The sequence below is a fragment of the Nicotiana tabacum genome, chromosome 22 (genome assembly GCF_000715075.1).
Source record: "Nicotiana tabacum cultivar K326 chromosome 22, ASM71507v2, whole genome shotgun sequence".
Lineage (NCBI taxonomy): Eukaryota > Viridiplantae > Streptophyta > Magnoliopsida > Solanales > Solanaceae > Nicotiana > Nicotiana tabacum.
In genome coordinates this window covers 32179890-32194261 of record NC_134101.1, presented here as the reverse complement: position 1 = coordinate 32194261, position 14372 = coordinate 32179890, and the positions used below count along the sequence as shown (strand labels likewise).

At 35.9% G+C, this 14372-nt stretch overlaps 1 protein-coding gene across 1 annotated transcript; it reads left to right on the top strand.

The window, feature by feature from the left end:
• The first annotated feature begins 748 nt into the window (after positions 1-748).
• On the top strand, positions 749-2527 carry LOC107794001 (uncharacterized). Its single transcript, XM_016616448.2, has 2 exons — positions 749-1476; positions 2224-2527. Exons 1-2 carry the CDS (start codon positions 1152-1154, stop codon positions 2298-2300), a joined length of 402 nt encoding a protein of 133 aa, XP_016471934.1. The 5' UTR covers positions 749-1151; the 3' UTR covers positions 2301-2527.
• The last annotated feature ends 11845 nt before the right edge of the window (positions 2528-14372 follow it).

Sequence of the window (14372 nt, the reverse complement as noted above, 5' to 3'; positions counted from 1 at the left end):
AATAAGTTTGGCTTTATGCTAAGACCTTTCCACAATAAATAGCTCCTAAGAGGTCCTCGTTTTTGCATCAACAAATAAGAAAACACAATATAACTAATTATCCTTTGAGATAAGCATAGATTAACTAATTATCTTATGTGGTTGAACAGCATGAGATGATACTAGCTAGCTGAAACTAAGAATTTAATAACAGCGACCTAATATTTCTTAGTGTAGAAGGTGTAATATGGCCAAATTTTCATGACATTTGCCATGACATAATATCCATTATAACAAATTTGTGGTTCATGATATTTGCCATGACATAATATCCATTATAACAAATTTGCAGATCATGACATTTGTCATGACATAATATCCATTATTAGGCCAAGGATTTTTTGCTATAAATAGAGGAGTTTTTCCTCATTTGCAAACACACCAATTCAAGAGCTTTTCACTCTTGTCTTTCTTTCTCCTCCTTTATTTCATTATAGAGTATTTTGTAAGAGAGTGAGTGTTGGGAAACACTTGTGTGAACCCTTTCTTTGGAGTGATTTTGTGAGGTTATTCTCTTGGGGTATTTGGGACTAATTAGAGTATTTACTCTAATTTTGTACTCTCTTTTGTACTCTTGTTGGTATAGTAAAATTGCTCATCTCCGCTTGTGGACGTAGGTCACCTTGACCGAACCATGTTAAATTTGTGTCTTCTTTATATTCTTTAATTGCCGTTATTATCGACTTCCATTGTCTTTGTTATTGTCATTATAACGTTGTTTGGCTAAATTCTGCACTATCCGAATTCCCGATCCTATCGGAAGGGATGAAGGCACGTGATGGGGAGAAATGTGCGAAAGGGGTGCCTGTTTGAAAGAAAACAAAATTATATCCAAGAATTATAGGCTGCGATAATATGTCATAATTGAAGTTTACGTAATCTTAAATTTGTTTGCATGAGGTCATTGCCTACGTGGTGTTTCATGACGTTTGCAAATTGTACGTATGTAGAAGGGATGAAGGCACGTGATGGGGAGAAATGTGCGACTTCCCCTTTCTTATGCTAAGACGTTTCCACTATAAATAGCTCCTAAGAGGTCCTCGTTTTGCATCAACAAATAAGAAAACACAGTATTAACTAATTAACCTTGAGATAAGCATTAAAAAAACTCAATGGCAGGGAAGGTTGAGAAAGTGCTTGCAGTACTGATGCTTGCAATGCTTCTGTTTTCGGAGCATTTCATGGCTGCTAATCATGAAATTAAAACAACTGAAGATAACTCTATTAGCCCTTTCTGCTTAATAAAATGTTTATATGGATGCAGGGGGTTGCCACCTGCAAAAGCAGCCATTTGTGCAGCTCAATGTTTGTTTAAGTGCGCTGTCCAAGATGAGGCCAATATAGCTGAAACTAAGGGCATAATAGGTGAGACTGCATACAACCAGTATGATGTTGGATGTGCCCTTGGCTACTGCTCTGAGTTCCTGTTGAATTATGGTATATATCTCTCTCCCTCTCTTGAATTACATTACCAATCATATATATAGAGATCGATTATTTAATTGTGTCTTTAGCATGCATCTTCATGTGCGGTGAACTCGAGCCTAGCTAGTTTATTTCTTTGGTATGATGTTGAAGTAATGTGTTATAATATCATCTAAAAGATTAATTAAGTTGTTAGAAAGCACACAATCTTTACGGGCTTTATATCTTTGTTATTTAAAATTAATAGTAGCATAAAAGGGTGCAATCAAAAATAGCCAGATTTATAGGTCGTAATTGAAAAATAGTCACAGTTTCAAAAGTAATAGAAATTTAGTTACTTTTCATGTAAAGATAAATTTGAACGAAAACATTATTCAAAATCCAAAAAATATTCCAGCATAATATACCGAAGTTCGAATTTTTTACATATGAACTTCCAGCATAATACTGGAACTCCATCATAATATACTGGAGTTCCAGCATAATATGTTGGAAGTTCATACAAAGGTGCCCCAATCGACAATATATTGAAACTTTCTGTGTGCTGGAGTTCCAGTATAATATGCTGGAAATTCATACACAAGTGCACCAATCTCCAGTATATTATGCTGGAACTTTCCGTGTTTCAGCAAAATAGTGGCTATTTTTCAATGACTTTGCAAACACTGACTATATTTCGGTCCGAAAACTGACTAGCCCGTGCTATTTTTACCTAATATGCCTCTCTTCATCTGTTTTATTTATCTGTTAATGATGCAGATGAGAGGAGGTTCAACTGCTGCATGGAATACTGTCGCGAGGGCAAAATGACCTGTCCTGTTGAGGCTGCACCTTGAAGAAATGGTTGCCCTAAAATTATCGCCTCATCAAATGGAAGTACACTGCTTTTTCTACTTCCGGTGTTTAGTAGTAGTAGTAAATAAGTGAGGCATGTTACGTACTCTTATGTTTTGTAATAATTATGCTTTTTAATAATGTAATCTGTCTGTGTGCATACAATGCACACGACGCTAGCTACTACTTTTTATCTACTAAAAACGAAAAGTAACTTATTTCTGATCGCTGAATACTTATGCTCGGAAAGCCAGCATTCTCTAGTTAGAAACTAGAATTGTGTTACCAATTAATCATATATATTTAAACTGTTACATAGATCGATTATTTAATTATGTCTTAAGCATGCTTCTTCGTGTGATGCTCTGATTTCTTTAGCATGCTTCTTCGTGTGCTGTGTTATCAATATTCTAGAATTTTTATCATATGGGTGCACTAATGAGTAGGAATTGATCTCTGCTCCTCTAGATAAATAATTCAGTATTCACCTAAGTGCACCAATATTTAGCTTCTTTGGAGCATAGGTGTCACGATCCAAAATTTCACCACAGTCGTCGTGATGGCACTTAGTCTCTAAGATTAAGTAAGCCGATTATAATTACAATTTCAGTCAAATTTTTTTTAAAATAGAAACCAACTGCGGAAATAATGCACACAACGCTAGCTATTACTGTGTGCTTGTCTGTGTGCTTGCAATGCACACGACGCTAGCTACTACTTTTTATCTACTAAAAACGAAGAGTAACTTATTTTTTCTGATCGCTGGATACTTATGCTCGGTAAGCCAGCATTCTGTAGCTAGAAACTAGAAAAGATGTTAAACTTAATCAACAACTATTCTTCAACCGAAAATTAGCTAGGGCGGGCAATATATGAATCCTTAATATCTAATTTGTTCCATATATTTAGCCTTGTCACATTTCGATAAATTCTCTAACTTAAAAATCTATCTAAATTTTATCTATTGACATTATAAATTCGCCGACAAGATTGATATGATCATCTCTAGCAAATTTTGGACGAGCGTAGATAATTGACATAACCTCATTTAGTTTATATCGGCTTTATGGGTATTTTTCTTTCGTTGTACTTTAATTTATTTTGGCTAAGTTTCACAGATTCTAAGAAATTAAAGGTCTTTCATTACCATTTCTTTCATGTGATTTTTTGAACTACAAGGCTCCTTTTAACACCTCTAACCCGTGGACCATCTAAAAGAAATAAAGAAAAAGTTAGGAAAAAGTTGCAAGTTGGGTTGCTGAAAAAAATTGGCAAGTTGGGCAGCCAAGTCACAAAAACGTATTTCAACCGATGCCAATTTGCAATGCAAACCGCAAAGAATAAATATGATTGGTCTAATTGTAGGCAAGCTTTTTCTATACATAAGAGGCTCTATTTCTCTTTTGAAACACACCAAAAAATAAAGAGAAGCTAAGTAGAAAATAAAGCAGTGAGAATAATCCACAGATTGTTGTCTGTAAGATAAATAGTGAGTGGCAGTATTATTGTAGTGAGATATTTTAAATAAAAAATATTATTTCTTTCAAAATTGTAGTAGTCTCTTGACATAACTAAGTTGTAATATTATAGTGGTAATATTGCTCCGCTCAGGTATTGTATTTACCTTGTTAAAAGAGTTGGTGTCACTGTTACTCTCTTGTGTTATTATTATTATTTTCCGTGGATGTTATTTCTGGGCGAAATTTTTATTTTTTTCCCAACAACGTGGTATCAGAGCCATGACAAATAATGGTACGATGTCTTTTCAGTACCCCCGTCTCATAAAATTTAATTATGAGAAATGATGTCTACGTATGAAAGCCATTCTTGACTCTCGGGATGTATGAAAAATCGTAGACAGAGGGTATGCAAAACCCGATAATGAGGAAACTTTGCCTCAAAATGAAAAAGAGGTCTTGGCAAAGACGAGGAAGAAGGATCAACAAGCCCTCACGCTCATCCACCAATGTTTGGATGATGCCATATTTGAGAAAGTGGCAGATGCTACCACCTCAAAGGAAGCTTGGGGGATTTTACAAAATTCTCTTGAAAGAGTTGACAAGGTAAGGAAGGTAAAACTTCAAACTCTAAGGGCTGATTATGAAGTTTTAAAAATGAAAGAATCCGAATGCATTTCGGATTATTGTTCAAAATACTACTAGAAATTCGACAAAAACCGACCAAGGTTGACCGACCAACTTTAGTCGGTCAAAAAACCGACCAAAGTTGGTCGGTTTTTCAAAATATTTTTTTTTAATTTTTTTTTTTTACGAAACCGACCAACTTTGGTCCGTTTTCTTTAGCGCAAAAATGCGAAAAACTATTTTTGAGTCCCGCAAAATTTATGTTTCAAGAAACCAACCAACTTTGGTCGGTTTTTCAATTAATATAAATAAAAATTAATATTAAAAAAACCGACCAAAATTGGTCGGTTAATTCGGCGGTTCATTTAAAAAAATCGACCAACTTTGGTCAGTAATTTTACTTTTTAATAAAAGCGATTGGTCGGTTATTTTTGTGCGAAAATACAATTAAAGAGTATAAATCAAATAAAAGACAGTCTTAAAATAAAATGTACCAATGGTCTAGTGGTAGAATTGTATCCTGCCACAGTACAGACCACGGTTCGATTCCAGATGGTGAATCTTTTTATTACATAATTAAAATACCAACCAACAGTGGTCGGAAAAAATCGACCAACTTTGGTCGGTTTTTTTTTTGCAATATTTTATTTTTTAAATTTAATTGACCGACCAAAGTTGGTCAGTAACCAACTTTGGTCGGTATTCCTTTCCGACCACAAAAATACCGTCCACAAGTAAATGATCGCGTTTTGGTCGATTTTTGGCCATTACCGACCAACGTTGGTCGGTTTTTACCGGATTTCTAATAGTGAAAGTGAATGCTATTGTAAATCAACTAAGAAGATACGAGGAGGATATAGAAGATGTCCGTGTGGTAGAAAAGATCCTTCGCACTTTAACACCTAAATTTGCTTTTGTGGTGTGTGCTATTGAGGAGTCTAAAGATTTAGACTCTATTATGGTAGAGCAGTTGGAGGGCTCTTTACAGGCTCACGAAAAAAAGAACAAAAGGAGACAAGAAGTGCCATTGGAGCAATTTCTTAAAACTGAGGTATCCTTCAAGGATTATGGAGGTGAAAAGAGCTATCGAGGGAATGGACGGAGACGAGGCCGTAGCGGTCATGGAAGAGGAAGAAGTAACGGTAACAACTTCAACAATGAAGTTAAAATCCACCAGACATTCAAAACTCGTGGTCGTGGACATAGAGGAGGAAGAGGACGTGGCTACTACCAAGAAAATAATGGACAAAGGTATGACAAATAAAAAATTGAGTGTTATAATTGTCATAAATTTGGCCATTACTCTTGGGAATGTCGTAGCAATATTGAAGAAAAAACTAACCTTGTTGATGACAAGAAAGAAGAATATAAGTCAACATTGTTGATAGCACTCAAGGAAGAAGACATGGATGATTGCAGCTCGTGGTATTTGGACAATGGAGCAAGCAATCATATGTGAGGATGCAAAGAGAAATTTGTGGAGATCAATAACACGGTGAGAGGTAATGTGTCCTTTGGATATGCCTCAAAGATTCAAATTGAAGGGATAGGTACGATTCTGATATCTTGTAAAGATGGTAGTCACAAGCTAATTCAAGATGTTTATTATGTGCCAAAATTAAAAAGTAATATTTTGAGTTTGGGTCAACTTCTTGAAAAGGAATATGACATCTACCTGAAAAATATGCATCTTTGGCTTAGAGATTCAAGTGGAATTCTAATTGCTAAAGTACATATGACAAAGAATAGATTATTTTCTCTGAATCTTAATACAATTAATGCAAAGTGTTTGAAGGCTAATGTGCAAGATGAATCATGGTGTTGGCACATGCGATTTGGGCACTTGAATTTTGAAGCGCTCAAATCAATGGGAATAGAGAACATGGTGAATGTGATACCATCAATCAACCATCCCAATCAATTGTGTGAAGCTTGTCTTCTTAGAAAATATACAAGGAGGAGTTTTTCAAAGGAGTCCATGTCAACATCAATCAAACCGCTCTAGCTTGTTCACACTGATATATGTGGGCCAATCAATCCACCTTCCTTTGGTAAAAGTAAATACTTTCTACTCTTCATTGATGACTTTAGTATAAAGACTTGGGTTTATTTCTTGAACCAAAAATCTGAAGTTTTTGCTGCTTTTAAAACGTTTAAAGTACTTGTAGAAAAAGAAAGTGGCTATGAAATAAAAGCTTTAAGGTCCGATAGAGGAGGAGAATTCACTTCAAAAAAATTTAATGACTTTTGTCAATTTCATGGAATTCGTCGCCCTCTAACAGTGCCTTATTCACCCCCAACAAAATAGAATTACAGAGAGAAAGAATCGAACGATTAATTCTTAATATGGCTAGATGTATGTTAAAAGCTAAAAGTATGCCCAAGGAATTTTGGGCATAAGTTGTATCTTGTGCAGTTTATTTGAACAACAAGTCTCCAACAAGGAATGTTAGAGATCAAACCCCTCAAGAAGCATGCAGTGGAAGAAAGCCAAGTGTCAAGCACTTGAGAATCTTTGGGAGCATAGCCTATGCTCATGTGCCACATCAAGGGAGAGTGAAGCTTGACGATCGAAGTGTCAAGCATGTGTTTGTTGGCTATGATACGAGTTCAAAAGGCTACAAGCTATACAACCCAAGTAGCGGCAAGATGGTGGTGAGTCTTGATGTTGAATTTGATGAAGAATTGGCATGGAATTGAGAAGCTCAGGAAGAAACGTCATATGATTTTCTTCCATACTTTGGCAATGAAGAAGAACCAGAGACCGTGGAACTTGTGCAGGATACAACTTCACCTTATTCTCCAATCAATGTTGCATCTACTTCTTCTCAACAAAGTTCAAATGAGCAACCGCAAAAGACAAGGAGCATTCAAGAGCTCTATGATGGCACAAAAGAAGTTACTAATTTGGATTTTTTATATTGTCTCTTTGCTGAGAGTGAACCAATAAACTTTTATGAAGCTGTTATAGACAAAAGGTGGAGACAAGCCATGGAGGAGGAGATCGAGTCAATAGAGAAGAACAACACTTGGGAGTTAACAACTCTTCCCAAGGGTCAACGTGCAATTGGAGTAAAATGGGTATACAAGATAAAGAAGAATACTGATGGAGACGTGGAGAGATACAAGGCACGACTTGTGGCTAAAGGCTACAAGCAAAGGTAAGGAATTGACTATGAAGAAGTTTATGCACCTGTTGCCCGCATGGAGACGGTTCATTTGCTGATCTCTTTGGCAGCGCAAATGAAGTGGAAGATCTATCTACTAGACGTCAAGTCAGTCTTTTTGAATGGCTATCTTAAAGAAGAAGTCTATGTTGAACAACCATTGGGCTTCGTAGTCAAAAACCATAAAGATAAAGTGTTACAGTTGAAGAAAGTTTTATATGGATTGAAGCAAGCCCCACGAGCATGAAATAGTTGCATCGACAAGTATTTTCAAGACAATGGGTTTACTCGTTATCTCCATGAATATGCTCTTTACCTTAAAGTTCATACTAATGGAGATATCTTGCTTGTTTGTCTTTATGCTGATGATCTTATTTTCACGGATAATAATCCAAGTTTATTTGAAGTTTTTAAGAAAGATATATCCCGTGAGTTCGAGATGACAGACGTAGGGCTCATGTCATACTACCTGGGCCTAGAAGTGAAGCAGATGAAGGATGGAATTTTTATATTTCCACAAAGCTATACGAAGGAGATCTTGAAGAAGTTCAACATGCTCGATTGCAACCCCGTGAATACACCGATAGAGAATGGGACAAAATTGTCCAAGTTTGATGAAGGAGAAAATGTTGATCCCATATTTTTCAAAAGTCTTGTGGGAAGTTTAAGGTACTTGACTTGTACCAGGCCAGATATACTCTTTGCAGTTGGCGTAGTAAGCCGCTTCATGGAAGCTCCTACCTCCACCCATTTGAAAGTCACTAGAAGAATTCTTCGTTACCTAAAAAGGTACGATTGACTTTGGGCTATTTTATTCTTGTTCTATTGATTTTGATTTTGTGATAGTGATTATGTGAGAGATATTGATGATAGAAAAGGCACAACTGGTTTTGTGTTTTTCTTGGGTGATTCTGTTATTTCTTGGAGTTCAAAGAAACAATCAATTGTTACTCTCTCGACTTGTGAAGCTGAATATGTAGCAGCAACATCTTGTATGTGTCATGCTATTTGGCTGAGAAGATTATTGAAGGAGCTCAATTTGCCACAAATTGAAGCTATCGATATTTGTATTGACAACAAATCCACATAAACACTTGTCAAGAATTCGGTGTATCATGATCAAAGCAAGCATATAGATACAAGATATCACTTCATCAGAGAATGCATTGCCAAGAAAGAAGTCGAGCTCAAGTATGTGAGATCTCATGATCAAGTTGCAGATATCTTCACAAAGCCTCTCAAGTTTGAAGATTTTTAAAGGTTGAGATCAAGACTTGAAATGACCCAGAAAATTCAAAATTAAGGGGGAGATTTGTGGACCTATCTAAAAGAAATAAAGAAAAAGTTGGAAAAAGTTGCAAGTAGGGTTGCTGAAAAAAATTGGCAAGTTGGGCGACTAAGTCACAAAAACGTGTTTCAACCAATGGCAATTTGCACTGCAAATTGCAAATAATAAATGTGATTAGTCTAATGGTAGGCAAGTGTTTTCTATAAATAAGAGGCTCCATTTCTCTTTTGAAACACACCAAAAAACAAAGAGAAGCTAAGTAGAAAGCAAAGTAGTGAGAGTAATCCACAGATTGTTGTCTCTGAGATAAATAGCGAGTGGCAGTAATATTGTAGTGAGATATTTTAAATAAAGAGTGTTATTTCTTTCAAAATTGTAGTAGTCTCTTGACACTACTAGGTTGTAACATTATAGTGGTAATATTGCTCCGCTCGAGTATTGTATTTACCTCGTTAAAAGAGTTGGTGTCATTGTTACTCTCTTGCGTTATTATTATTTTTCGTGAATATTATTTTTGGACGGAATTATTATTTTTCCCAACATAACCATGCATCATGGTTTCACACATATGGACGGATGTATCTAGAGGTCTTCGTAAAAATAATTGACTAAAACATCTCAATTAGTAACCTTCTCTGAGTTTATCATTTGAACGTGCTACTGCACTGCACTTTCTTTCAAATGTGGTCATTTCCAATAAGTGCATTACAAATTAATGTGAATAGCCATTATTTTTTTCCCTCTAAGAAATTTTATGGTTTATCCCTATTTTGGGGGAAAACATTGCCTCAAAATCGCTACTCTATCAGAAAGCTATTTTTTCAGCTCTATGATTTTCCCCATTTTGGTTGGTTCGTTAAATCATCTGTCAACAGAACACTAGCAAGAAATGGTGGCCTGTTTTATCCAGTCATTGGCTTCGGATTGTTTCTTGCTTTCTCTATTTATCATTCGAGGACTTGTGGGTCAATTACAACAGAGAATTTTGTGGAGAGAAATTAATGGACTTAGTTCTTTGTTAATGGTAAAACTAATTTCTACGTAAATGGGTGCAATTCTTACTGGTTAATGGACCATGATTTGGATTAGAGGAATGTTGTAAGCTGTTGCTTGGGTCTCACTCTATGTCGAACTTGGGCTTTTAGCGATGGTGGATACAAATGCTCAGTAGATTTCCCCTGGTACGCAGATTAGATGGAAGAGTGTTTAGAGTAAGGACATCTTGTTGTCAGTACCATTTTTGACAGATTTGGAATAATTGACAAAGATACGTTGAACAAAGATAAAACTAAGTCCATTATCTGTCGGGGTCAAATGGTTTTGTGGCCCATTATAAACTTTTTTTTAGTTTTATGAACCAATCTTTTTCTTTATACATGCGAGATTTGTTTTTACACATAACATATCTATCTTTTACGCATAAAAGATCTAAAAAGTTATTTTCTTAATTTCAACATTGTAAAAAATCATGAAGGCAAAATACCTCGGTCGCCATGACACTTGTGAACCATTAAACAAGATAGGTAACGAAGATAGTACCAAATCATTCCGTCATAACTTACAAATAATTTAACAAAGACAAATAAAATAATTTAATATCGCAATATTTCAATCCCTCGTGATTTGTGAATAATTTAATAAGATTGGTAAAATAAAGATAGTACTAAATCATGCTATTCCATCAAGTGAATAGGAAACTAGTATATAGCTATTGCATATACAATTGTTTTTAAAAACAAAATGGGAGTCACTTGGATCTCAAGTCGAGAACTATGCAAATTCAAAGAAAGAGATGGTTTACCTAAAAAGATGTGGTCCAAATTGTATATTGGACATTAAATGGTAAGTGACTCTATTAAGCAATTTTGTCTTTCTAAGAAATAAACTCTCAGTTTACCCGTTAAATACGAACTCTTTCTTTCGATTCACACAATGAAACACCAGCTTTTATTATTTTCTTTTAATTTATTGATTGTTCTCCAATTGAACCCACTATGGAATCAACGATATAGAAGCATCATCGTTAATACCATATAGCGGGATGGATGATATCTTTCACGTTTAAATTGTCTTAAATTTGAGTTTTGGGAATAAGCTTAAAGAACTTGCCAAAGGTAATGATCCAACCGTTCGTTTTGAGTATTTACATCCCGTTCAACTATTTGAAGTCTTAAGTAACTTCATGTAATGTATTTTGACCAATGTAAATTATCGGCTTTGGTTTTTGGATGATTCAGGATTAAATTAAAAGAACAATCCTTGTTTAGACGCTTAAATGAAAAGAGTTGACTGAAATTTGACTTTTATGCAAACGACTCCGGAATGGAGTTTTGATGGCTCCAATAGCTATATATGGTGATTTTGGACTTAGGAGTATGTCTGGATATTTATTTGGAAGTCCGTAGTTGATTTTGGCTTGAAATAACGAAAGTTGGAAATGGAAGGTTTGGAAGTTTGACCGGGAGTTGACTTTTTGATATCGGGGTTGGAATCCAATTCTAGAAATTTTAATAGGTCTGTTATGTTGTTTATGACCTGTGTACAAAATTTGAAGTCAATCGTACTTGATTTGATAGGTTTCATCATTGAAGGTAGAAGTTGGAATTCGATAGTTTCATTTAAATTTGAATTGGGGTGTGATTAGTGTTTTTCGTATTGTTTGATATGATTTGAGGCATCGACTAAGTTCTTATGATGTTTTAGGACTTGTTGGTATATTTGGTTAAGGTCTCGAGGGCCTCGGGTGGATTTCGGATGAATACCAGAATTTAATTTGGATATTTCTAGAATGTTTCGACGTTATTTCTTCAAGCATAAGTGGTATCACATTAACAAAATAAGCTCCAAATTAAGTTTTTATTGAATCATTAGATTCGTATTAAAATTACGGAGCCATAGTAAAAAGAATCGTCGATTTCGAATATTGTATGAGAGAGTTATGCCCATTTCCGTGTTGGAAAAGAATTATTTCCTATCGCTAGCGCCCAGGGTAGCGTGGGATGGTAGCCCTGGCGCTGGGAATTTTGATGTTCTGAAAACTGGGCCATAGGTAGCGCCCCACGCCACCTGTGGCGTTCGAACATTAAAATCCCTATAAACGAAAGGTTTTGCCATTTTTGACAAAAAAGAGTTGGGGAGCTCGGTTTGAGCGATTTTTAGTGGCAAATTTTACCACACAACTTGGGGTAAGTCTTCTTGACTCTCTTGCGATTATATTCCATGAATTAATCTTCGTTTTCGGTGTTAGATTATTGATTTTTCAAGAGAAATTGGAGAAAATTTCTACAATTCCATAAAATAATTTTTCAAGATTTGAACATCGATTCGGAGTCGGATTTGAGTAAAATTAGTATGATTGAACTCGCAATTGAATGAGTTGTCGGATTTTGTGAGTTTCGTCGGATTCTGAGACGTGGGCCCCACTGTCAATTTTTCGAGCGGAGTTGGAAATTTTTGTAAATTGTTAAATTGTAAGCATTTGAGTATATTTTGATTAATTTATACATTGTTTGACTAGTTTCGAATCGTTTGGCTTGGAATTGAGGAGATAAGAAGGCGTTCGGAGGTTGATACGCGCATAGTGGAATTTCCGAAGCATTTTTTAGCTTGCTCGATATTGGATTCGACTTGTTCGAGGTAAGTAACTGTAAGGCCCCGTAAAATTTTTCAAAATAATGTTAATAATATTTTGTGGTGCCGAATTGATTTTACGTGTTGTGTATTATAGAAATTCTTCGCGGCGAGCAAGTCGACTTTTTGGGTTGAACAATGCATCGAAAAGTAAAGAAAAATATTTGGCAGGATTACGTATTTCTGCGGTCCATTATACGACCACAGAATCACTCTGCGGACCGTATAATGGCCGCAGAGTGAGGCAATTTTTGGGTCAGTCTGGGAGCAATTATGCGGTCGACTATGCGACCGCATAACTGTTCTGCAGTGCATTATGCGACCGCAGAACAATTATGCGGTTCGCATAGTGACCGCAGACATAGACAGTTTTTTTGGCCATTTTGGTCTGCAATTATGCGACCGATATGCGGTCCGTATATTGTTTATGCGATCGCAGAACCTATTGCGGAGCTTTATTTTTGGGGTTTTAAACCCGACCCTATTTCTTTAAAACACACCCCATGGACCATTTTGAGCATATTTTTTGATATTTCTAGAGTGAGAGAGAGAGGGTCCTAGAGGGAGAAGTGATCTTCATCAAATTGCTCTTCAATTCTCACTTAAATCTTGAAGATTATCAAGGGAGGAACCTAGGTCTTCTTCCTAAGAAGTAAGATTCTATCACCCAAACTCTTAATTTTAAAATATAACTACAATGAGCCATTAGTGAGGTAATTCATGGGGATGTGAGTGCTTACCTTGCATGCATGTATCCTTGTAGTATGTGGGAATATTGTGAGCTAATAATGGTAGAGAGTGGGTTGGGAAATGATGGAATCTTCCACAAAAGAGCCTTAAAACATTGATGCACACCTAGTGTTTGATAATATGCTCAAATGAGCTAAAACCATGTTCATCTTCCTAATTTTGGTTCAATTTTGTTATATTGCTAAAATAGATTGAAGTTGCTAATATTCCCGAACGTCTTAGAGTTTTAAGAAGCTCAATTGAGGTATGTTGGCTAAACCCCCCTTCTTCTTAGAATCCAATCCCACGGTGTTCATATAATCGGAGTAAGTTCTTGATCATTATAGAATTGACAATTTTTAACGTATTTATGTTGAAGGATGTAAGTTCAATATTTATGCTAAATGCTTCATCATGTCATCTTGCCATTTGAAAATATGTTTAAAATGTGGAATATGTATTAGGGATGTTAAGACTTCATGTCAAGATTGAAAAAACGGTTGTTATGCCAAATTGTATGAAAAGCCTCTATGTGCCTAAGATTCCTAGACAGCTCATACGTGAATTTAATGCCTTGAATGGGGAGCCTTATTAATTTTGATAATGATATTGAATGAGGGAAAATGGGTTTGGAACTATGAAATACGGCCAAGTGCCAAGAATGACTTTGTAATTGTAATCACTAGTGTCAACGAATCGAAAGTACATGAAAGAAGTACGATGTGAGATGATTGAAATTGTGGTAACGTCTCCAACGAGGCGGCCTAGCCGATCGGGCCGAGATCAGACTCCGTGTAAGAACAAGGTGGTATTGTGAATGGAATTGTGGTAATGTCTCCAACGAGGCGGCCTAGCCGATCGGGCCGAGATCGGACTCCGTGTAAGAATATGATGGTATTGTGAATGGAATCGTGGTAACGTCTCCAACGATGCGGCCTAGATGATCGGGCCGAGATCGGACTTCGTGTAAGAACATGGAGGTATTATGAATTGTGGAACATCGGTACTAAAGGTCACCCAACCTAGTAATATGGAAATTGGCTTGAAAATGTATATGATCCTTAACTTGTTGTTTTATTATTTATTTGAAGCCCTTATTGAATTATTGTCTGTTCCTCTTGTATTATTATTCATTCTATTGAGTTGGTGTTTAGCTATACATACTAGTGCTATTCG

Bases quoted from the DNA above. Each gene is read 5' to 3' on its own strand.
- LOC107794001 (XM_016616448.2), top strand. From the start codon at position 1,152: ATGGCAGGGAAGGTTGAGAAAGTGCTTGCAGTACTGATGCTTGCAATG. The intron at 1,477-2,223 runs GTATATATCTCT...TTAATGATGCAG, and splicing joins TGAGTTCCTGTTGAATTATG to ATGAGAGGAGGTTCAACTGC.